At 39.7% G+C, this 26,429-nt stretch overlaps 2 protein-coding genes across 5 annotated transcripts in view; both read right to left on the reverse strand.

The window, feature by feature from the left end:
* cadm3 (cell adhesion molecule 3) overlaps positions 1-26,429 on the reverse strand; it is a 150,825-nt gene that overhangs the window by 102,419 nt on the left and 21,977 nt on the right. The gene's annotated exons all lie outside the window — the stretch shown is intronic.
* On the reverse strand, positions 24-4,655 carry LOC148154550 (uncharacterized). Its single transcript, XM_088014761.1, has 3 exons — positions 2,593-4,655; positions 941-1,068; positions 24-187 (listed from the first exon to the last, which is right to left on the reverse strand). Exons 1-3 carry the CDS (start codon positions 4,485-4,487, stop codon positions 24-26), a joined length of 2,187 nt encoding a protein of 728 aa, XP_087870887.1. The 5' UTR covers positions 4,488-4,655.

The raw sequence follows: 26,429 nt of genomic DNA on the forward strand, positions 1-26,429 counted from the left end.
CTCCCTCCTCTCTTAAGAGTACCTCAGTCCTCTGACATTCTGGATAAACCGTCAGCAACCACATTAGACTTCCCTGGCTTGTACTGGACCGTGAAGTCAAATGGCTGCAGCGCCAGGTACCATCCAGCGATTCGGGCGTTGGCATCCCTCATTCGTCTTAGCCATTGGAGGGCACGATGGTCAGTCTCTAAAATAAAGTGACGTCCTAAAAGATAATACCTGAGGGCCTCAATAGCCCACTTCATGGCCAAACACTCCTTTTCCACGGTTGAATATCTTGTCTCTCTATCCAGCAGTTTCCGACTCAGAAACACCACAGGTCTTCTTTCACCGTCCACCTCTTGTTGAAGAACAGCTCCAAGTCCCACCCCTGAAGCGTCTGTTTGCAAGATGAATGGCTTAGTGAAGTCTGGTGTGTGTAGAACTGGATGAGTACATACTGCTTGCTTGAGGTCCTTGAATGCTCGATCACAGTCTTCTGTCCAGCACACTTTGTTGGGGGCTGCACCCTTTGTTAGATGGTTCAATACAGCTGATCGTTCTGCAAAAGAAGGTATAAATTTCCGGTACCAGCCCACCAAACCCAGAAATCCTCTCACCTTCCTTTTTGTAGTTGGAACTGGGAAGGACTGGATTGCATCCATTTTCCCCACTTGAGGCTTTATTTTTCCAAACCCAATGACAAAACCCAAATACTCCACCTCTCTCTGGGCTACAGCACACTTCTTTGGGTTAATTGTCAGTCCAGCCAATCTGATGCGGTGTAGCACCTCCTGTAGGTGAATCAGATGCTCCTCCCAGGACTGGCTATACACCACAACATCATCCAAATATGCTGCAGAAAATTCTGAAACATCTCTCAGCACATGATCCATTAAACGTTGGAATGTTGCTGGCGCACCCTGGAGCCCAAAAGGCATGACTCTAAACTGGTACATACCAAAAGGAGTTTTGAAGGCGGTCAGCTCTCTTGCTTCTGGTGCCAAAGCCACTTGCCAGTATCCTTTGCACAAATCCAGCGTTGTGATGTAGCTTGCCGAACCGACTTTCTCCAGTAGGTCGTCAACCCTGGGCATTGGGTACGGGTCAAAATTGGACACAGCATTTAAATTTCTAAAGTCTATGCAAAATCTAAGGGAGCCATCTTTCTTTGGTACTAGCACAATCGGGCTGCACCATTCACTACTAGATTCTTCAATTATCCCTAAATCCAACATCAGTTTTATTTCTTTTTCCAGTACTGGAATCAACCGCTCTGGTATGCGATAGCTCTTTTGACGACTCGGCACATCTTCTTTAACCCGAATCTTATGTTGAACCAGTGATGTAAATCCTGGAACTTCTTGAAAGAGCTGAGGATCCAAGAGAGGTTTGACTTTTTCCTGCTCAGTAGGGGACAGATGAGAAATGTCAACCAAAGCACAGTCTGACATGTTAGTTGGAAAAAATTTCTCAGTCACCTCCTCATCCTTAACTGCTCTCACAAATAACTCCTGGTGCACTGGCTCTTGTTGGCTGTGGAACTCTTTCAACAAGTTGACATGAAAGGTCTGATGCTTCTTAGCCCTTTCTGGCATGTACAGTTCATAAACCACTTTACTCACTTGTTTGGTGATCTCATATGGTCCATGCCATTTTGTCAGCAACTTGTTGTCGCTGGTAGGAAGCAATAAAAGAACCTTCTGACCTGGAAGGAAGACTCTGTCTCTAGCCTTCTGATCGTACCATCTCTTTTGATGTTGTTGAGCTGCTTTCATGTTGTCCTGAGCAAAAGATGCCATTTCCTGCAATCGCTCCCTCATATTGATGACATATGCTGCAATGTTTTCACCCTCTGGTGTAGCGTCTTCCCAACAGTCCTTCAGTAGATCCAATGGACCTCTCACTTGACGCCCATACAATAGTTCAAAGGGTGAAAAACCTGTAGACACTTGTGGGACCTCTCGGTAAGCAAATAACAGGTACGGTAGCCATTGGTCCCAGTCGGCACCTGTGTCAGAGACAAACTTGCGCAGCATATTTTTGAGAGTCTGATTATATCTTTCCACTAGCCCGTCCGTTTGGGGGTGGTAAGGGGTGGTCTTAAGTCCCTTAATCCCTAATAATTTATAAACCTGCTGCAACAGTTTAGACAAAAAGTTTGTCCCACAATCTGTGAGAATTTCTCTAGGTATTCCTACTCTAGAGAAAAGCTGCAGGAGACAATTAGCAACCTGTCGGGCTTTAATGGATCTGAGAGGAAAAGCTTCAGGGTACCGTGTAGCATAGTCACATATCACCAATATGTAACGGTGACCTGTAGAGCTCCTTTCTAATGGGCCCACAATATCCATGCCCAGCCTTTCAAAAGGTGTCTCAATAATTGGCAGTGGTTGTAGTTGGGCTCGAGCTACTCCTTTGCCTGAAGTCAACTGACATTTTTCACAAGAACTACAAAATTTAGAAATCTGGGTATACATTCCCGGCCAGACAAAACGGCTGCTGATTCTACTCAGTGTCTTATAAAAAGCCATATGACCTGCCCATGGAATTGAGTGACCCAGCTCCATAACTTTGTGTCTGAACTGTTGTGGAAGGGCTAATGCTCCACACTGTCCCTTCTTCTGATACAAAATGCCTCCTTTAATAACGTAAACTGCATCTTCTAGGAAGTCTAACTGACCCTGATGAGTTCCCCCCACCCCAGTTACCTTTTCAAACCAAGGTTTTAGTGTAGAATCAGCTCTCTGGAGTGCACCCAAATCTGAGGGAATGTCAAACTCAAAGAAGTTATCTGGCTTAGATAATTGTGCCGTCTCTTCATCACCTGAGCCTTTGAACTTCTCCCTTCTTTTCTGAGCTTTTGACTTTTTTGTTCTTCCCGGTTCTGCTTCTAAAGACTCCCCAAAAAAGGGCAACTCTTCTAACACAGTCTTTGAACTTTGCGCTCTTGTTACTACATTACAAGGTTTCAATGGTTCTACTGGAATATCCGTTTTAGGACACGAGTTCTGGGCATCTCTGTTGGTAAGAACTTGGGGTTCATAGTCTGACTGGTGGATAAGGTCAAAGAGAGTGGGTATATCATTACCAAGTATAACTGTGAATGGCAAAGAGGGAACTACAGCTACCTGTACCAAGTATGTTTGACCTCCCACTGTCAAATACACCTCAGCAGTAGGGTAGACATGTTCATCTCCATGTACACAACTTATTTTAACCCCCACCCCACTTAGCTTTTCTGCTGAAATTAAGCTAGCATGCACTAGAGATTGAAAGCACCCAGAATCAAGCAAAGCTTCTTCTTTCTGCCCATTAACTAGAACAGAAACAGTGCAAACTTTCTTTTCCACAACATCCATAGCTGGTCTTGGAACAGAACACATAAGTGATGGCTTTGATTTAAGGGCAGGGCAGAAATGTTGTGTATGACCAAAGCCATTACAGTTATAACATCTAATATCTTGGACTGAAGACTTGACAAATGGCTTTTTAACATTGGGGGGTCTTTGGGAAGGGAACTGCTTTAAACTAGAAACATTTCTAGCCTGACTTTGACCAGAGCCCTGTTCACCCCCAGTGGACTTACTTGATTGGGCATAGTGAGTCTCTCGGCCAAAATAAACGCTCTTGCTCCCCTTCCTGGCTGATGTGAAGACCTCTGCAAGAGTAGCTGCTTCTTTTGCCGTCTTTGGGTCACGCTCTCGTATCCAGACCTCCAACTCTGGATTAACCATCCTTAAAAACTGCTCCAGAATTATCTGCTCAGATATTTCTTCCACAGTAGATTTATCAGGTTTAATCCATCTTGAAAACAAGTCTTTCAATCGCACATAAAGTTCACGTGGCGTCTCACCTGATTCAATCTTCAGGGATCTGAAGCGGCGTCGATAAGTGTCAGCAGTGATTTCATATTTTGCCAGAATTGCCTCTTTCACTTTGTCATAGTTTTCAGAGTCAGCCATATCCATTAGAACGTAGGCTGTGCGGGCCTTGCCGGTCAACAGAGGGACAAGACGAACCGCCCACTCATCTCTAGGCCACCGACACACCTGGGCCATCCTCTCGAACGTCGTCAGAAAATGCTCAATGTCGTCATCAGTGGATAACGGAAGAAATCTTGGTTCAATTATGGACCTGGAACCATGAGCCACCTGGACATCACCACCATCAGATTCTTCTGATTCACCTGCATGTGCTTCAGATGTCCTGGGTCGAGCTTGTGTTCCTGATACCTCAGGTTTGTCCAATACAGCATGCACTTGAAGCTGCATTTGTTGAAATTGATGCTGTATGCTCTTCCACCTTTGTTCCTGGCGGGAAAAATCTTTATCAATCTTCAGGTCTCTAGCCACTTGAGACCGCATAATAGATTTCACCATCACCGCCAGTTCCTCCAACTTATCTTCAGGGTTGGTCGCTGCCATGGCCTCCATTTCACAGGAAGCTCCAGCTCCTTCATCAGGCTCTCCTTCTTGGCCTGGCTTTTTACCACTTCTGGTCATCATCTTCTCACCGTGGCATGACTGACACACTTCTGACACCACTTGTAACAGGGCGGCCGTTTGCGGTTGGATTTTACGGTGAAGAAGACTTCAAGAGGTAGAGTCAGGTGGAAACAGCAGTTGGTTTATTCTCTTCCCAGCATCAACACACACTCAATCACAATCCTTTTTCTCTCCTCACACAGGTGAAACCACAGGCTTAAATAGTCTCAGCTGTGCTGGACCCAACCACCTCCAATTCACAGGGGGATCTCCCTTAACAAATCTCCACCTATTTAAATAAACTACAATTTATTAAATATAAACATTTAAATTTACTTTTTATAAATATTTTATATTTTTTCTTACACCAAATGAAACACCACAAAAAACCCATAAACAATTATCTCCCCACACTTTTCAATGGCCTCTCCCGAACCTATAAATGGTGTCTGGACCCCCGGGGTTGTATTTGTCCAAACACCCTGGAGCGGACACAGAAAAGACAGGTGAGTCACTCATTATCAGCACTCCACACCTAACAGATATTGCACAAACCTTTGCTCAGTTTTACCCACCAGTAGCTCCTTGCTCTGAGTAACAATTATCCTCCCTCCACAGGCAACCACCTCTCTTTCCAATGAGGAGCAGCTGTGCAGAGCCCAGAACAAAAGGCTACATGCTAATTACTAAAATATTCAATAAATACAATTAAAACTTCTCGTGTGCAAATTGTTGTTTATGTGCAAATCTCTGCTTAAAGTGCAATGCTAAATAAAGTGCTTGTTAATAAAGTGCAAAAAGTGTTTTTAAAGTGCTAAACAGTGACTTAAATACAAATAGACCCAGTAATGAAGCTCTCTTCATTACAAGGACTGCAGGGCAAAGAGAAAAACAGAGTGTGATCTGATGAAATGAAGTTTGAACTATTTGGCCGCAATTTCCAGCAGAGTTAATGGATGACATGGAGAGATGAGCATCTTCTCATTAATAACATCCCTACAGAGATGGTGATGTTATTTTGCCAGAAAGATCCTCCAAGCTGCTGCCGTGCAGCTGTGAACAGAAGAAACAACGACTTTAGGCGGCGAGCTGACTAACTGAACGCTCCCATAAACAGACCGCTGCTGTCGGAGACCAACTCTGAAAACGCACAGCTTTGAATACGCATTCTTAGATTACATATTTCAATTCAGTTCAGTTTATTTATGCATCACCAATTCACAAACAAATGTCAAATCAATGCACTTTATAAAGCAAGCAGATTTGATTTAAAGTTATCCAGTCAGCCCAGCCATAAAGTTAATATTTAATTAAATATTCCAATTCAACAGCAGTTGTTATAATAAAACAACTTTATCAACAAAACATGTTTAAAAACAGCTTTAAAATGCTTTACAGTGACACTTATAGACATACCAAAAAAAACTCAATGAAATGAAGAGCTACTAAAAGCATGAGGTTAAAACTTAAATGACCTAAAATGTAAAATCATTATTTGCTTTTGAAAGGCAGGAAGATTACTTAAAGTGATGGTACTATGTACTTTTCAGCCACATATACTACGTAAATCAAGCACGACTTAAATAAAATTATTTCATAATTTGACACCTTAAAATTAGGCCTCTGTCTCTTTAAGAAGTGTATGCTCTTTCCAACAGTCCGCCTTTAATATGTCAGCCATTCAGCACACACACAGTTCCATCAGGTGTTCGCTAATTGCTGCTGCTGCTAGTCTGAAGGAGCTGGGTGGGGCGTAATGGGGAGAGGAGCCTCAAGGAGGAGCTGTGTGGAAATAGGCAGCTCAAGTGTTTATGCACAACCGATTGAAGGATTCCTCAAACATGCATGACAAAAAAACCAAAGCAGCATTATGAGGGAATAACATGATGACATCACATAAAGCTCAAAGAGTTGATTTTACATAAACTCTCCTCCCGCTTTAAGTTATGATTTCAATACTTCCTTAGAGGAGGAGTACTTCTTTAAAAGAAGAAGGTTGTTCCACAGCATTAGAAGCGCAGCAGCAAAGCTTTCTCTTCCTTACTGACCAGTCTAAAATTATCACCATAATACAATACAGTCAAGTCCCATCATCATGTAATGCCATCTGGTACCAAGTTATGTATCTAAGGAAGCCCAGGCGGCTGCACTGAGGCGCTGACTTTGCGGCGATCCCTCATCCTGAGTACAGTGATGTAGAGCAGCACACTGCAGATGTGCATGTACTCTACTCACCAATGTGACTCAGGAAATCATTTTACAACCTAATGTCTGCAGATTAATCGATTCTGGATTTAAACCATAAAACTCATCTACTCCTTTTATGGTGAGGCTGTAATCTAAGAAAAGGCCTAAAAAAAAAATAAAAAAAACTCAATTGTCTGAAAACCTTCCAAATGCACTGCATATAAAGTTATATTTCACGTGAAGAGATAAATGAGCACACAGACTCCTTGCAGAAAGTCTCATCCTGCACCTTCATACAGACACCAAACCGCTTCTAAGCCTTTCAGAACAGCTGTAGGATGGATTGGGCCCTCGATGCCCGGGATATGGCCGAGATTATGAAAGGGTGAGAGACCTGAGGGTGAGGAACACAAAGGAGGGGAAGAAGGACTGAGACATCCAGAGACAGGGGGATGAGCCAGTAAGCCGCGGGGTTACGAGGCAAGATATGCCTCAAATTAAAACATTTTTGAACAAAGGAGGGCTGTTGCCAAGCAACCCTGCCAGAACAAGGTTTCCGGGGCAACAGGGATGACCTGAAGCTTGACCTAAGAAATGGATTTGCCCTCGGTGCCCACAGGTACACTAGCACAGGCACACACCGTAACCCCGGTCTCCGTCATTGTTGCTTTCCGGGTCCCTGCCGACAAACAGACAGAAGGCTCCTCATGGGAAAACAGCGAAAATGGATAAAATTACATCGGAACAGAACGGCAGACTTTCAATCAGGAGAGGCCTTTAAAATGAGAAGCGATGGGGTGAGGAGGGTTAATGGCTCAACTTTGCCACAAGGAATAACTAGTGAGTCGCCACACATGGCCTGTTCAATATCCAGGATGAGTTCAAGGAATAAATCAACAGAGTTTAAAACTGGATTTTGAAGTAAAGGTTGCCTCCCAGATTACCCAAAGAATATTTTTTAAGAGAGACAACCTTAAATGCATACTTAACGTCTTAACTCTTAGAAATGATTTATACCACACTGTTATTGTGGAATTTATTTTTGAGAGTGAAAAGTGTATTAAATTTAAGGATTATTTCACTGCACATGAACAGAACCTAAAAAGCAGAACAGTTTTGGCTAACCATAAAGTTGTCTTGGCTCTCTTTAAGACGCTGTCCTCAAACTCAACCCTGGATTACTGTTGTGCAAATCTGATCATGCAAGCATGGCATGAAAATCCTTTTATGCTTACTGTAGACTCAGAGCATACACTTTAAGCAGCCTGTGTGCTTCAAACAAAGACAAAAATAGCCAGTTTGTCCTTCCCTCTCACATTTAAAAGATGGATTAGCATGTATCCTTTCAAAGATGGCTAGATATTTAACAGAGAGATTGAGTGTTTGAGTACCTCATATTTACAGAAAAATATTTTATAGTTTCAATCCGCTCTCTTCAAAAACACCACCAGTTTAGATTGGATCAAAAAATGTGATTGAAGTTCTTCAAATTTTTTCCCTACAAAATTAGAGCATCATTTGAAACCTGCTCTGATACAAACTTGCTACAAATCATGAAAACTTGCAGATGCCTTTGAAGCTTGTTTCTTTGGTTTCAAGTCATCCCTCCTGTCAGACTGTTTCCACTCAAACTCACTAAAAAAATGTGTTCTCTCTTTTCGACATGTAATTGCTGCGGAGTTACATGAGACTGGATGCTCCTTTTTTCTTTTGTTTCAGGCAGACCTTCTTCTCACTTTCTTCTTGTTTCACTCCCCCCGTTGTTGACTGCTCAGCAACAACACATGAAAGAACCAAGAAGGGTTTCTTGACAGGAGCGCACGTTGGGTGGATGGGAGACCGTGCATGTTTTGTGTGTCAACGTAGAAACTGCACAGTAAGACGGAGCAGAGCTGGGAGAAGCAGAAATGTAAATGCGGACCAAAGTTTCCAGAGTGTGTGCTGAGCGCCGTGCTGTGCAAGATCTGCTTCCCCTCCATCGAAAATGTGTGTAAGTACACGGAAACACTCCTCCCCAGACATGTTTTTGTTCTTCTCAAGGGACTACTTTGTGAAAGTGTGTCCTTCCTTGAGTGTGGCCATAACGCCCCTGTTTCTCCATCATCTGCAGGAATGTGTGTATGCCTCGCAGCAGCAAGCGGCGACCTAACGAACGCAACCTTTCAGATGGCCCCCACGGTTTGTCACTCCCAATCAAGACGAAGGAGATCAATGGAACAGTAAGGCAACGGGAGCAACGATGAAGAAGATGAGGAGGGGCGGGGGAGGGCTTTTTGTTTCCAACAATGGCAGCAGAGACGCAGATAGTGAAACAATAGAAGCTGGACAGGGGCGGTTTTATCGGTTTTTATGGCGACTGGCGGGGCGCCTCGGCACATTGTTGGGGCGCCTCTCGTGGGCTAATTGACTAATTGAGGTCACTCCTTGTGGTCTTAACTGTCACAACCTCATATGTCAGAGAACTGGGGCAGCCCTGAGAGCATCTGGTAACCATCGACGCCAACTATAAAGCCATTGCTTTATAATTTATATTGTACAAGTGGCTGGAACAGGCAGCCTCTACCACGTCTCTCACCTTGTACTCTACTTACCATATATTTCCTGAATGTTTCTAAATCCTGTCAGGTCACAACAAACTTTAATGAATTTCATTAGGACCAGCAGTCTACATTTACTTTGATATCCCTAAACAAAATCTAGTGCAATTTCTACCATGTATTATTTTAATTAAATCATTAAAGTTCCTGTTTGTGCTGTGTAATCTCAGCTTAAATGTTCTTTGAAGGTTTCAGATGCTTATTGAAGAGCTTTCATGAACAAACAGCCTCAAGAAGACCAAGAAGCTCAGCAGACAGGATAAAATTGTGATGAAATGCAAAGCAGGGTTAGGTTATGAAACAACTTATCAAGCATGGGATATAACACAAACTACTGTTCCATCCATTATCTGAAAAAAACATCGCTGTGAATACACCACCCTCACTATGAGCCTTGGTGGTGGCTGCATCATGCTGTGAGAATGCTTTTCTTAGGGAACAGATCTGCCTTCATGGAAAGATGGAAGGTTCTAAATGTAGGGCAGTGGAAGAAAGTATGTTAGAGACTGGAAAAACCATAAGTTTGGTCAAAGCAAAACTCTAGAGTTACAGCCTGAAATACAATGAAACGGTGTAAGTTATTCTTGTGTTAGAATGGACCAGTCAAAGCTCACATCTTAATCTAATTTAGCACCTAATTTGAAAATGATTTTGTCCAAACAGACAGAGCTGGATCTACATTGTAATGAAAAACGGCCTAAAATCTGATCTCAAATGTTCAAAACTGGTAAAAACAAAACGCAAGTCTAGCAGAAATTTGGTGGCTTTACCACAATGTTACTTGGAGGAGTAACAATATGCTACGGTTTCTACATTTTTATTAATAAGAAACATAAATAAATCATGTGTCCTTTGCATCCTACTTCATAATCAGGTGTTCCTGTGTGCTGGTCTACCACACAATGTGATAAAATGTGAAAACATTCAAGAGGTATGGAATAGGCACTTTTGCAAAAGCACAAAACAAAAGCACAACCTTGCTATCATTTAAGCACTAGTAAATTAAATAAGGATTAAATTAAATAATCATTTAGCTGGAGATCTACTGAAAGCTTACAGATTGACCCCTGACCCACAATGATTTTAAAAATGCAAGAAGCAGTGCTAAGAGCACTCCCACACAGGATAATACAAGACTGCAATATCACAGTAAATATAGTAAATTAGAGACTGAACACTTATCAGCCAAGGAATTATTTATGTAACTTATAATCTTTTGTGCTCTCAGAGAAAAAAACAACAACCTCAAATCATTATTCCTGAAAAAACTCTATGTAGGTAACATCCATTTGATGCTACTTACCGTAATATATTCATACGGTTCATTCAAACCAAATTCATCACTGCATGCTGAAAAAAATTTAAATTTTATTCTCTGCAATGTGGAGAATCCACTGAAACATCACTCCGAGCATTACAGAACACTGCAAGTGATTTCCTACCATAAAACGCTTAACATCTCAGTAAGATCAGATGACCCATTACTCTGATGCTAAGGAGGACTGAGGGCTGAAATATATTAGATCCTGAAGAATACAGATGTCTGCAAACCTGCAGCTGAATAATTAAAGCAATGAGAAATCTCTTACTGCAAGTATTCCGGGATGCTTTTTTTTGTCTGTAGCTGTGAATTGGAGGCAGCAGACTGATACTCTGCTACCATTGTATAAAAAAAGCGGAATACACTTGGATATATCATCCAGCCCCTAATGTGTGCCATAAATTCATGTTGCAAAGGCAAAAAGTTGAGTGAAACCCAAACAACCGCCACTGTGTCTTCATTCATGCGAGTCCAGATGGTGTGATGGATGTACAGCAGACAGATGTGTCCGCATGCTGTACCCTTCGATGACATTATAAAACCCTCTGGAAACCAAGCTGAGATTATGAAAACAATATGAAAAACAGCCCAATTTTGCAGGTTTACCTCTGCAGAGTCACAAGAACTGCAGATCAGATGAGAAACTAATTTTCTCTTCAGCTCTCTTCTATGACTTCTTTTAAACCTGGCATGAAAGGGTTTTTTGGTTGCTTTTGACATTGAGAAAGATGGGAAACATTTGCATCTTACGTAACTTTAAATGCATGGCAATCTGTCAGATCAGTTTCCTCACTCTTTCTTACTCTAGCATAAAATCTTGATGTCTGAACATTTTTTGAGGTATAAAATATTCTAATTTTCTTGATAGAATTGCCCAAGAAACCCATCCATCCATCCATCCATCCATCCATCCATCCATCCATCCATCCATCCATCCATCCATCCATCCATCCATCCATCCATCCATCCATCAACACATTATAGATGGAGTTTCAAAGTAATTCAGATACCAGAATTACTTCTACTGGCTCATTTCAATGCATAGCTTCAAGCTGAGCTTCACCTGGATGACGCAGCTTCTCGTCCTGACTCTGGCCACCCAACAGGAGAAGTTCAATGTTTACTGAATTCTTGGTTATTATCCATCTCAAGACCAAAGGTGAGATCCTGAACAGGAAATCAAGAGCTTCACTATTTGGATCCACTCTTCCTTCACCACAACAGACTGAACCTGTGGCTGCATTATGGTTGACGAGGCTCCAATGCAATGTTCATTCATTCCCACCAATCTCTTATGAACACAAAGATGTTTGAATTCATCTACTTCAGACAAAGATTAATCTGAAAAATTACCTTAGACTTAGGGTGCTTTCACACCTGACAGTTTGATAGACTCAGGTTGATTGGGGTCCAAAAGTGCAATATTTGTTACATTGTCATCTGGTGTGGTTTGCTTTCACACTGCACTGTGTTAAACGAACCAAACCCTTTGAGCAGTCTATTCCCCTTCCTGCCTGTGGTGGCGCTAGACCAAGAACCACTGAAGGAAATGACAAAAAAACCTCTGATGAAAACATTCTTTGCAAAATGTAAACAAAATGAAGTGGCATCAGATATCAGTGGTTACAGGAGTTATCTTTTGTCTTTGGTAAAAAATTTCTCCTGCTGTATTTTCCCAGAGTGCACTCACTCTTAGCATTCACATATGCATTCGAACCACACCAGAGGTCACTTCAACTGAACTGAGACCTAGGTTTTCAGGTGGATCAGAGTTTGATTATGCATTCACATCCTGCTTAGAAATCCGGCCTTTCTAGGCAAACAAACTGGAGTTCAATTAAAACAGACTAAACGAGGCTGGTGTGAATGCACTTTAGAGGATTGCACTCTGATCCCAGTCAGACAACATTCAGCTGTAAACTGCTCCGCTCCGGTGCTTGCTCTAGACCAGGGGTCTTCAAATCCAGGCCTCAAGGTTCGGTGACATGTACCTTTTAGATGCGTTCCTGGCCCAACACACCTGAATCAAATGGTTGAATCACATCCTCAATATGCAGTGTAGTTCACCCAATGATCTTAGATGTGTTTAAGCAGCGACTCATCTAAAAGTTGCAGGACATCTGGATTTGGAAACTCCTGCTATAGATGCCAACAGGTCCACTTCACTAAAGGTTCAGAAACATTCCTCTTTGTCGCTATGCATTGACATCCTGCCCATGAACACCACAAACAGGTTTGGATTCTGCCGTTTCTGTCCCAAACTACTCTGGGAACAATCTTGACAAGCTGAGTATGTGGATATAGCTTTTGCTTTAGGGTGCACAAAAATTGATTATCCTTTAAAAGTATCCCTGTTACAAAATATTCCTGCAACACCCCCTACAAAACACCCGAAGGGACACTTTTATGAGCCTTTGTCAGATGCACAAAAATATTGCGAACTGGACAATCATCCGTGACCATCATCTACTTCAGTTCATCCTCTTCTTGAAATCACAATTTGACAATCATTCGGAGCTTCCTTTCAAATAAAACAGTCCTGCTAATTTCACAAAAATTAACACATGTATTCTCTCTAGAAGGTCTTTATTGAACATTTCTACATCAATGTGATGTCTCAAGTGGAGCATAAAGTTTTATTTTTGCTGCTAAGTCTTAATTTTTATGGCTATGCTTGTGTGTGCTTTTACTGCTGTGTTTTAGTGCCTGCTGTTATATACTTTTGCTGCTTCGAGGAAACACTATGTCATGATGCTGGACATGATAAAAGAAAAAAATGTTTGACTGACATTTTAAAACAAAAAGCCCCAGCCAGCTCCCACAGTGTGTTTTTGCTTGAATTTAAGGAGGAGGTACTCGCAGAAACATCTGATGCTGTCATTTTTCTTGTGAGAAACTGTGTCAAATTTGGCAATCCAACAAACAGGCTGTCAAAGCTGAATGTGTACAGCAGCTTCTGTTTGATATTTTACACACTGCATATTTTTTATTGGACAGCTGTGAGTCAGTTAGTCTGCCATTCAGTAATCAGTCCCCAGTCCTTTCTGCCTGTGAGCTATAGCATCACTGGGCAAGGTTTCTGAATCTCAGTCCTTGAGAGCTGCTATCCTTCCTCAGCACACCTGAGCCAAATGATTGGCTTGTTACCAGGTCTCTGCAGAGCTGAAAGATGCACTGATGAAGGAATTCAGCCATATGATTCAAGAGTGTTAGAGAAGGGATTCATTCAAAAGTTGCTGGACAGTATCTTGAGGACTAGACATTGGCTGAAGAGTCCAGCAGACGTCCGATTTGAGTCTACATCGAGTCCACTTCGAGTTCACATAGGCCTCCGTGGAGTGAAGAATGCAATAGTGTGTGGGAGCCTTAAGATGGCAAGTGTTTTAAGATTCTTGATGTGTACCTGGTAATCCATTTCTGTGTTTACTTGGCCAAATACTTTGGATCATTATTCTGCTGAAAGACCCAGTGATGATCCATTCTTCATTCCTGCAACTGTGAGGTCCTGACAGCTGCAGGAACATAAACGATAAAAACCAAAAATACTGACGGAGACTTATGCAGACGGAAAAAATGAAAATGAACAAAGTTCATGATCAATATGAAGCGAGCAGAGTTCAGCGATTTTCCTTTTATATTTAAACAAGACTCTTTTTTGAGTTCAGGTTGTTTTTGTTGACTAAAATTTGTTTACATTCATACTTTTTTTAATGCAGTAAAAGTATTTTGTGGTTTTGTATATGTTTATATGTTGTTGACCTCGTGCGCCTCAGCTGTTTTCAATTTTTAATTCATTCCTCTGACCTTGCACACAGACAACCTCAAGCAAGCAGCTGTTTTAATTAAGCTATTTCTTTACTAATGAAGACCAACACACATCTTCCTTGTTTTAGTGGCATGTTTTTTACCTTTCCCATTTTCAAAGAGTAGTTTAAAGAAATGTTCGTCTGTGTCACATCATATTTGTAGCTCAGTTTTACAAGAAGTCTTGGATTACAAATTAGAAGTTATAATTTACTTTGATGAGCTTTAAAACTGAATGTTAAAGTTTCAAGAATTTAATGAAATATATTGTTTCTGTCTGAATATGTGTAGTAGAAATATAGTTGGGTTTTTCTCAATATATCAGAGTGAGAATATGCTGCTGCTCAACCGGACTGGATTATTTTAAGGCTTTTCTCACGTCTTTATCAGGGGTGCCAATATGGTGCTGTAGATATTTATAAAGAACTGGAACAGCAGGTGTAACTCTCCAACAAACACACATGAACAGCAGCTTTTTTTTTCTTTTTTTTTTTTTGCTCCACTGCCATGGAAACAATTTTGGTTCACATTTTTTTACAACTTGTAAAACTGTTTCAGTAGAAAACGAATAATCTGCAATAAAAGTGTTTTGAAAATGATAATAGTCAAATAAGAAACACTTAAACGTTAAGTATAAGAAAGGAACAAGTGAATTTCAAATTGATTAAAAAAAGTTTACAAACAGAAAGCACAAACAAGTAAATGATATTAGTGAATGGATCACAAGAGAAATGAGATAATTAGCCGTTATAGACAGCTGTGGGACGTTTTATTGATCTCCTTGAAAGCCAAAGTAAATTCTTTTGGCCTCTGGAAAAAATCTCTGCAGCTGATTTTCTAAAATCCAAACAATCTGCTTGTCTAGACGGGCCTTGCACAGGCTTCAGAAGCAGAAGTAGATCTGGAGGCTGAGCTCAAGCAGAGGCAGCAGAACATAACAGTGATATAGTTCTCACCCTCCATTCATAAAGTCGGTGATGAAGCTGAATCATATTTAACGTCATGAACCATATTTGCCTAGAGTGGAGCGCAACAAGCTGGGATCTGAGAGGAAAGGACTGAAGTCATTTTTCTTTTTCCTGTCGTCTCTCTCTGTATCTCTCTATCTGCTCCTCTGCTGCGATCTCACCACCTCTCTCACCCTCCGTCCCTCCCTCCCTCCGTCTCCCTCCATCTATGCCTCTCTCTTCCCCTCTGCAGTCAGTGAATTCCCCCGGGTTCGGCAGCGGGAGACTATTACACTCACAGACGGATTCGCTCTCCTCCAATTTCTCTCTGTCCTCTTCCTCCCAGCTCTCGCTCTCTTTCATCATCCCTCTCTCTTCCTTTTACCCCCCCCACCCCCTCACCACCCAATCTCCTTATTCATTCTTCCCATCAGCATGAATGTAAGCATTTGTGCGTGCACAGGTCTTCCAATCTTCCCTCCTCTTCCTCCTTCGTCTTTCTCCTTCTCCCTTTCCTCAGTCAATATAATTGGCATCGCAGGAGTGCTCCCTGCAGAGTATGCTAAAACAGCAAGCACAAAAACAGAGGGAGAACAGAGAAAGGAAGCAGGAAGGGAGAGAAATGTGGACAAAGGCAAAAAAAGACCAGGAGAAGGCGAGAGGGGAGGACAGGAAAGCAAAGAAGCTGACAGAGGGAGGGAGGAGATAAGAGGAAACAAGAGAAAGGAGCATGAAAGTGATGAGAGAGGAGGAGAAATAAAAATAGAGCATGGAAAGAAAAAATAAAACAGAGGAGAGGGAAGAATTTAAGAATAAACTGAAAATGATGGAAAGAGAAGACGCCGGAGAAGATTTAAAACAAGGAAGTAAACTAGGGTAAGGTTCAGCAAGAAAAGAAAGCAGTGATCAAAAATCTAATTTGGGAATATTAAAAAACATAATAGAGAGAGAGAGAGAGAGAGAGAGAGAGAGAGAGAGAGAGAGAGAGAGAGAGAGAGAGAGAGAGAACCCAATGAGGGTAGAATATAAACAATAGAAGAGAGAGCAGAAGAAACCAGGACACAAGAAACAGATTCTGGGCAGATAAGATGAAGGGAGGTGCAAGGAGAGGAAAATGAAGTTGAAAGAAATGGGAGGGAAAAGGCTTAAGCGCAGCAATCAGCGAAACCAGAGAAACCAGAGAGCATCTATGCAATTATATTCTGAAACCATCCGGCCCCTCAAGGCAAATCCAGCCATGAACCTCCTCCTGACTGCAAGCACAAGTGCCAAACCACATTACACTCCGAGACAACTATCACGAACCACCGCTGGCCTCCATCGATGCGCTCCGCACTCCGTCTCTGCCTGCGTCGACTCTCGGCAGGTTTCATAAAGAATATATGATCATTTCTGGAAATTAAAAGCAGCATGCAAAGCAGAAAAAACACCCAGCATCGTATGAGGGTAACATGCAGATCCTGCAAAGACCTTCTTCATTTTGAACAATTATCTGAACGCATCTTCATCAAGGCTTCAACTTCCAGAAACGAGCATCAGAAAGTTTTCTGTGAGTTTAAAAGGTGAGCAGGCCACAGCAATCAGAAGCACATAGCTGGTATTAATGCAGGTCAGACGAGTGAAAAGATTACTGAGGGTACAGTACTTACATTAGCAATGATTACAACATTACACGACTTGTGGCTAATGAGTCTCTCACTAATGAGCTAATGTATCTCCTGCTGACACGTCGGGGTTGCCAAACTGAAAAGTTACCTTCTGCAAGCCTAAAATTACCCACAGAAGGCCTGAAAACGACAACCTGCCTTATTAAACTGCAGCAAGCAGAGACCTGTTGGGATCAGCTACAGCAGTTTGCTAGACAGCATGCGATGCTACTCATTGATCTTAAACACAAATGGTTTGATGGGTTCCTGTTATGTCACCTGCAAATCCAATTAAATTTGTGTATCTAACCTCAAAGCAGAAAAAGCGGAGAAGTGAGTGAAACTTCATATTTCATTTCTGTATTCTGGTGAGACAGGAGTAATAACACAAACGTCTCCAACAAAAGTTTAACAAACAATGTGACACATTCTCTTGTGATTGTGTTGAGGGGGAAAAAAAACTGAGAATTATCACCTAAATCTTCAGCTTCACTCAGCTTAAGAGGGGCTTTAGTTTGAGCTGCAGCTCGTGTTCAGCTTCCAGCCAGGAACTTTGCTGTTTTTAGTGGTAGCAAGCTGCTGTTTTTCAAAGAAAAATTACTTCAGAAAGCACACTAAATATTCAGCACCAAAAGGCAGAGACACATAGTAAACTTCAGCAGCTAAAGAGCTGAGCATGTCCCGCAGGAGTCAGCCGAGGCCAAGAAGAACGCAAATATGGAGGAAATGTTGGAAAAGCACCAGATGGCCAAGCAAGCTGCTGATCTTTAGCTTCTGTACCTGTAAATAAAAGCAATGCAGAGTCAAATGAAGCTTTAAAATATCAGATTTCTGTAATTTTTGTCACTGCCCTCATCTCCATAGAAGGTACGCCTTGCCTAGTGCCTCTATGTTTACCTGTTTTCCTTTCAGAGCAGCTTGCTGCCATTAACGTTAATATTTTCTGTCTATGGTCTTTTTCTATAGAAATGCGTTATTCTCAGTAATTCCTTGTCCAAATGTTTCTCTTAGACAAATTAGGCTGTTATTGCCATTACATTTGTTTACTTTCTTCGGTTTTCTTTCAGTAGAAAGTAACCAATGTCAGTGTTTCTGTGCTGTGCAGTGTAAGTATTGCAAGGAGTCATTGATTAAGATATATTTGCCATAAACTACATGTTCTCTGTTTTTCTTTTTAATAGAAAGTACCCTGGTTCACTGCTTCCTTGTTTAGTTCTAACTAACTGTCTATTTATTGGATTGAGTTAGTAGCTGAGCTCTTGTTGCCATTAACCTTTAGTACTGTGTTTGGTTTTTTCAATGGAAAGTATTCCTAGCTCAATGTGTGTGTTTAACTGGGTTCCTTTCCAGGATTAACCAGATTATTCTAGTTTGGTCCTTTCAGTTGTGTTTCTGGATGGAGTCATTCACAAAGGTATGAATGCTCCATGCATGATTCTTTGCATTGAAAGTAGACCAGGACCAGTGCCTGTATGCTTAGCTGTGTCTCAGAATGAAGAACTAAACCAGAGTCAATGAAATCAGCTGGGTGTTATATAAATACACTGAACAGGTGGCTGCTAACAGCGAAACGCGCCACAAACACATGACTGATGCAAACTTCAAAACACAAACACCACAGAAAAGGGCTCCAAACGCAGAAAATAGGAGCAGAAATCTACAATCAACAAAATACAAACAAAAACTGCTGCAAACAAAGAAACAAAAGGGAAAATGCTTAGATTAGCATAAAAAACACCAAGTATAAAACGCTGCAAACTCTACAAAACGGAATGTTTATTATAAAACAGCAGCATATTAACTACTCCAGACTCCAGTGGTGCTCTGGAGAAATTATATTTTATGTAGCAAGTTTGCAGGATTTTTAACTTTCTGTTGTTTTGCTACTTACACAAATTTTCTCTCTGGCTTCAGTTTCATGGGGTGCAATATTTTGAATGTGATTACAGAATTTTTCTTTGGCGATTGTTTTTTATATTGTAGGGTTTTTTTCATCTGTTTTCTGTGACTTTCATTTTATGCATTATTCTGTTAATCTATTGCTTTTTTGTGTGTGTGTGTGTGTGCGTGTGCGTGCGTGTGTGTTTGCACCTTCATGTGTTTGTTGATCAGAATTTAACTGACTACATGTTATTTCTGCTAGTAGAAACCAACAGAAAATCTGTTCTTTACTCTCAAGTCTTCTCAGAATTTTCTTTAATAAATGCCCATATGACTTGCTACGAACATAAATAATTTTCACTAATTTACTGTCCTTATCCTATCTGCAATTTTATCATGGTAAATTGCTTGCTTCAACCCTTTTGTGCCATTAGTTCATTTTTTTCACAGAAATTATGCAGATAAACAGACATGTGAGTAATACATGTTAATTACGAGGCAGATGATAAGTTTTGTTCACATTCTGGAGGAATTCCATTAAACTCTGACTTGGACGATGAGTAAAATGCTGCAAAGAAAACCTCCACAATCTTCCTCAGTAATGCTGCGATTTGTTTATGGTAATTACTTTATTGTCAAAACGTGGCAACGGCTTTGCAGATCTTACAATGCGACAAGCAGAACACCATAAAACTGCCAAAAGCAACTCATTTGCAATTCAGTCCAGTGAACAACAATTGTGAAATTATAAATGGACGGCGTAATAAAAGGGACAACATGAAATTGTGTGTTGAGGAACATGAAGTCCAATGTTGTTTACTAAAGCAGAAATGATGAATAAAACATTACGCTGCCTTTTGTGCTGCTAACTACAGCCCGCTCTGAAATAACATGAGTGGAGACATGCAGGATAAAGAAACGTATAAAACAGTTGTGGAAAAATATGACCTCTAATACAATCAGCATTTCACACATTTTCACACCTTTTACAGCATTAAATTGGGATTTATTTTAAGGCCTTTCCAATTTAAAAATCCAAGGCGCTCTCGCTGGCTGAACAAGTCTTATTTTCCTCCTGTCTCCTTTGACTGTGCCTCCTTCCTGCCTAATGTATCTATACCTCTCTCTACCTCTATCTAATCTTGTTTTCTGATGCCTTGGGTGGCAAAAAAAACAGAAGTAGAACGGACTCTATTTTGTTGAAAGCCAAAGCTGGGATGGAAGTTTCAAATCCAAACCAATTGCATTTATAGCTGGGTTCTGCTCCAAATGGTAATTTGTCCCCTCGCCATTGGTTCTGGCAGGGATGCTTCGGTGATGGATACTCTGAGTAGAGCACAGCTGGCTGGAGGAGAGGATGCTGGGCATTATCATTCCAGTTTTTCAGATGTATTTTTCCCCCTAATTTCCGGATTAATAACAAAGGTTTTTGCTATTGCTTATAAATATTAAATTGCACAGTTTTTCTACAGGTCTGTCTTCTAACTCTCTGCTCCACATTTATATTTTTCAGGTATTACTGATTAGCCTGTCATGCAAATTGTTAACACTTTCCTCAAAGGCTGAATCATAAAAATTATCTTGAGATCCTTTTCGATTTGCACATTTATTTAGCACCACTACGAAGCTCATAAATGAAATTCTCAGTACGAGGTTTTATTAAACTTGGGCTGAACTGCAATTAGATTTTCTTACAGACCTTTGGTTCTTTAAAATTCACTCAACATGCAGGATTTCTGAGGAAAGACATGGTACAACTTGAAAATATTTCTATGGCTCCACTCTTGGTGTAGCTGTAAGATAAATATGCATTATGCTGCATTTCATTATACAGTTTCTGTTGGACAAATTATTAGGGGTGCAGCTAACAATTATTTTAGTTGTTGATTAATTTTTCGTTATTCTCACAATTAATCAATTATGTGTAGAACATAAGCAAAGGTCTAGATATATACTTTTAGTCCAATTTTGGATTAATTACTTCTCTGAATATGTTGTAATATCAGCAAATGGTAATTTTTTTGGAGTCTCTATATTCCAGTTAACAATTAATTGATTACTAAACTGGTTGATGATTATTTCAATAATCAATTAATTGTGATTAATGCAATTATATATTCATTTCAGCCCTACAGAATTTACATTACAGCAAATTACAGACATATTGTTGGTCATCCTCAGACCTCCAGCAGAGCTGACCTGTTGAGATACGGACACAAGAGGAATCGACATACATCCAGGTCAAAGACTTGACCTCTTAGTTCCTATGTAGACCAGAAATACCAAGAACTAAAGAGCCATATCTCCCTCAAAACAGTAAAACTACAAATCCCAAAATGCAATGCAACAGTCAGCTTACACTGTCCTCTTCCTCTTGTACCCATCAGGTTGACCTGCTGCTGAAAGCCTGAGTAAAAACTGAAGTGATATTCTGGAAAGAGACAAACTAAAGGTGAAGGTTAGAATAAACCAGGGTTGAATGAAAGAGTTTCTTATTTGGTGTAAAAACTGAGTACTTCATACCGACTTCCACTGCTCCACTTCGTCTGATTCTGATGAGAAATGAGTCCAATAAACTCCAAAAGCTGCAACACGCTGAAGCAGAAGTTTTAGTGTTTCATTGGAGACACAGATGAATTTCCACTGATCAGATTCTGATACCAAACCCCAATAAAGTTACAAGCCCAGTAGAGATGTCAGCTGCCTTTGGCTTAGTGCTTCTAAATGTCTGCTGCGGTTTGTGTTGGTTGATATTTTCTTTTTAAGCTTTCTTCCGCTTTGAATCCAAGCTGGGATATCGGTAGCTGTATAATTTGATTTCCAGTGAGGCCTTTAGTTTTTCGCCTATTTTGACAGCGTATGATAAAACACTTTAATATTAAAGTATGGGTAGAACACTGATGCTGAGAGAAAGACATCAGGATTGTTGAAGTATTTTTGCTTTACTGAACCTGTAGACTGTTTGTTCTAAAACATTATTTTTTATCTTTTTAGTAATATTTTACGTGATAACGGTTAATAACTGTTTTCAATTTAAAATGCAGTTTAAATTATTACTCGGGCTCTGACAACCCGGGGGAAGATTTTAAAGCTAATGCGCGTTTCATTGTCACTAGGAGAGGGTGAAAAACACGAAGATGTTTCCAAAAAACATGAAGATATTTCCAAAGCAAATCTCAAACTTTAATCTGAGATTAAAGTCAGAATTTTGTGGAGAAAAGTCAAAATTGACCTCAATCCTCTTCCGTCTATATTCAGGTATAATTCACATCAAACTGGGCTGATTTGATCTGATTTTTTGACCAAATCTGTATGAAGTAATTTTAAAAGTGTCTTGAGATTATATTTTTTATGAATTGGCATTTTCTAAACAAACTTCATCCAATTTGTGGCAAGTGAAATATCCCAAATATGCCTCACAATCCAACACTGGATAAAAATTATTCCTATTCTTTGAGTAACAAGCATCTTTTCTCAGTAGACCGTCATCCTCCTCTGACCTTTCCTATTGAATTCTTTCACACAATCTGCTGCATTGTCGAGTCTCCTGTGAATACGTCTCTGCACCAGCTCTATCACTAGGTTTGGAAACTCAGAAATGCATGCAGCCGAGGCAGCGCTCGGGGAGAAATCATCTGACAAATGGCAGGTGTTGCATCACTGTTCTTATTTCTAGTTTTAATGGATTTACTTCTCTGACAGTGACGGCGTCTGCGACTTCGCTTTGAAACATAGTGTATAAAGAGTTACCCTATCACACTGTCTATGGCATCTGGCACTATGAATTATTAATGCTTATCTTAGGAGTATCTAAATGGAGCTTTCAAGGTCCCATTTTAGTTCCTCCTCTTAAGCAAAAGCCATAATAAGCACAAAAAGATTTTTAAACTCTATTCAGCTGTATTTCTACATAGATGCGCCAGTGTAGCTTTGTTTTTCGGATATTAAAGTGGTCATTTGAATGTCATTCATGCATTTTCTGTACAATTAGAGGCTCCAAAGAATATATAATTGGGTATTTGTTTTGGTTTCATGTGCTTATATAGATGTTTGAAAGCCGCTCACAGATAACATGTTCCTTCATCAGGTCTTTCTTTATGAAAATTGAAGATGTCACTTGATTCAGGTGAAGCTTTCAATTTTCCCTTCAAAGTGAGCAACATCAGTTGATTGGAAGGAGTTAAGTGATTCACTCCTGACAGAGGATTTGATAGGTGCAGTTTAGAGAGGATGAACCAATTTGGAAGAGTGACAATTAAGCAAGAGAGGACTCCCTTCTGTTGTCAGTCATTCTCGCAGTATGTGCTGTGTATGCAGCGCTGCTTTGCCCAGATATGCAATGACAGTTGTCTATTGTCTAAGAGGGATGTGTCTGTCTGTTTATGACTGGGCTGACTGGGGCTAATCTCTGCAGGCGCCACTAAAGAAAACAGAAAGTGATTGGATTCTTCTGAGGACAAGAAATTGGAGCACATTTTAACACTTAGCCACTCCTCTACTTTAAAGTCAAACACTGTAAGGGAGCAGATGCTGGAGGAGGACGGAGTCTGGCTGAGGCCACATTTCTGGACAAATTGTCACAATAAAGTGTAGAGATCCCAATTACAGTGTTGTCTCACCCAGAGGGTTTTACCTGACATTGGCGACTTTAGCTGAAGGCAAACTTTAATCTGCGAATTTTTGCCTTATTTTTCTTGCAGCAAGTGTAAAAACTGTCATTGTAACTTGCAATGGGAATAAGCCCCAGAAGATAATTTGTCCTTGTTGTGAATTGTTTTTCTGGGTTAATTTAGTTTTATTTTTTTCTTGCATGCATCAGAATGTTTTTTAACTCAACTTTAACATTGAATGTGGTCCTTTGGGGTTGGTGTTTTTCATGGACAACAATAAAGTATTTATTACAGTTAAATGCAGTTATTTCCATATAACCTATGATGTCTAATTTTGTTCATGTTAAACCTTTACTTGTTTTATATCAGTGAGAATTTCCAAAATTAAATGTATTTGGAATCTGCCAGAATCATAATAGAATTTTTTTTTTATTTTACTTTCTTTAAGTCCTTCTTCAAGCCTCTCATAGTAGTTTGCTAGAATGTTGGCCCATTGCAGGCTGTATTAAAGACTTGATTCAGGAAGTCAAACTTTGGAGAGAAATCCATCTTCCACATGAGTAATGACCCTATTTTGAAACATGTAGGTACAGAACTCATGAAGTCGTGGATGGAAATATTTTCATTCTGTTTTTATCACATACATTTAGAAAGAAAAAATAGTAGCTCAACTTTGAGAACTGGTAACCAACTCATCAGATAGAATAAATAATCCATGTGTTATATTTGATCAAATATGATACATCTCGAAACAATTGCCAAAGTTTGACCAGAAAAGCAAATTAAGTATTTATATAACATCTGATATTGATCACTATAATGCAGTTCTGTCTGGTCTTCTAGAGGAAAGCACAGCTTCACTACAGCTACTACTAAATTCAGCTGCAAGAATGCTGACCAGGACGAAAAAGCAAACATCACACAGATGTTAGAGTAGATGTGTTTGCTACTGGTGCATTTTAGATTTGATTTTAAGGTGTTTTTATTGGAATTGATGGAAGTATTGATGGTTTCACGCCGACATATCTGATTTAATTTTACTATAAAAGCCCTGCAGACTCACCAGGTTCTCTGATAAAGGCTGTCTGACAGCATTTAAAGTTAAAACCAAAACTCACGATAAGCCTTATTAATTTATTAGAGCCCTCACCTTAGAGCAACTTTCCTGAACACCAGAGAACAGCTAATCTTTTATTCTGACTTCTACCTGAACTTCAGTACTTGTCTCTTATTTTATTCTATTTTACTTCTCTGTTCATGAAATTCCAAACAAGTTTACACTTGGCTGGTTTTATTGTGTTTTTTAAATATTAAATAATAAAGTCTAACTATGTTTAATCATTATTTATTTGCCTTGAAGCCAAATATGACATACTAAATCTCATTTTGCTTTATCAATTTTAGGTACGATTGAATGTTTTAATGTTTATTTCTTGTGTATAATTCTAAAAGTACTTTGTGTTTCATTTAATTGTGTTAAAAGGGCTTGATGAATTCTAATTGATCGATTAATCACTTTATCATCTAGAGTTTCCCAGTTTGCTTAAAGGCAAAGTGATCTTTGTGAATGCAAATTTCTTAAATCAAATTCAAATAATTTTGGTAATGGTAAAGTTTATATGAAATTGTTGTGTGTATTTAAATATTTTAAATACCCTATCATGTGATAGGGTTGTGCAAATAAACGATTGTAACTTAAATTTAGTTTAATTTCTAAAATAAAAACAATGACAAAATACAAGGTACTCTATTATGTCATTGTCCAACAAAAAAAAAATCTGTTAAAATAATTTGCTACATTCTCTTGTTCAACTTGAAAAAAAAACACTTGGAATAATCCAGTGTAAAATTCAGAATATTATCCAGTTTGTAAATCTGTGAATATTATTATTTTTGATATCTTTGCCATTTTGTTCCTCTGGCGTCTCTCAGTCACATTTGACAGCCGAGCTGAATGCAGCTGCGACATGAGGTCTTAAAAACCTGAAGCGGCAGAAACACTTTACTGTAAATCCTCACCCAATTACTGTAACCTCTGGAAAACCTGCTATTAAAGAGTCACTTCAATACGGGGTTTAAGCTTCTGTTAGCCTGCTGCTGCTTCTAACCTCTCTCTTCCTCAGTAGAAACAGGTTCAATAAAGACTTTGCTGCTGAATATGCAAAGTTAGACGGGAGCTATTTAAGACCAAAACTATTCAAACCGCTGGCAGATTCAGGTTTAAAGCAATCTTTTAATTTAGCCAACATTTACATTTGAAAGTAACCCATCAGAGTCCTGTCTTGTATCTGATATAGACTCTGAGGTAATCTATGAACTGAGATCTTCCAACCTCAGAAAGTAGACTTTATAATTTATGTTTATATTCTATTTTTTACATACAAGAGGTTTTTTTTTATTATTTATCATGACAGAATAAATATTATAGCTTCCAACTTATTAAAATATATCATAAAAATTGATGTTCCTTTTATGCTTTATTTTACTTCAGAAAACATGCCTGTGTCCTTTCCTGTCAATGACAAAGTTAAAAAATATTCTAAATTTGCCATAAGCGTTATTATTTTTGATCTTATCCGTCTGAAGGAGTTGGTAAATTTCTGAAACCGTTCTGAAGATGCTCCTGTGTGGATTAAACACCTCTCAACGTCTTAAAAAAACAGATGGCAATGAATCTCTAAAAGCTTAGAGAGCTTCAACAAGTTCCCAAAACATGATCTTTTTCCTTCTTCTTTTTTTTTATAAAGTGAAATCCTGTAAAAGCTACACATCAGACAGAAATAAAAAGTCAACAAATGAATCCACCTGTTGACTCCAAAAACTTTCAGGACATTTAAACATATCGCAGGATATTAGCTGTGATATGTTTTTATGCTGCTATCAGACATCAAACAAAAAGTAGAGCAGATGAAGCCAAACTTTCAAATCCTAAAATGTACCTTGAAGACGTCAAGTGAAGAACTGGACAAC

The sequence above is a fragment of the Poecilia mexicana genome, unplaced genomic scaffold (assembly GCF_051168715.1).
Source record: "Poecilia mexicana isolate PSO_F unplaced genomic scaffold, ASM5116871v1 scaffold_17, whole genome shotgun sequence".
NCBI classification, from domain to species: domain Eukaryota; kingdom Metazoa; phylum Chordata; class Actinopteri; order Cyprinodontiformes; family Poeciliidae; genus Poecilia; species Poecilia mexicana.

Coding starts and splice junctions, on each gene's coding strand:
- LOC148154550 (XM_088014761.1), bottom strand. CDS start 4,487: ATGATGACCAGAAGTGGTAAAAAGCCAGGCCAAGAAGGAGAGCCTGAT. Junction 1,069..2,592: donor TTGTATCAGAAGAAGGGACA/GTGTGGAGCATT, acceptor CCCAATGCCCAG/GGTTGACGACCTACTGGAGA. Junction 188..940: donor CGCCTTCAAAACTCCTTTTG/GTATGTACCAGT, acceptor ACTTTATTTTAG/AGACTGACCATCGTGCCCTC.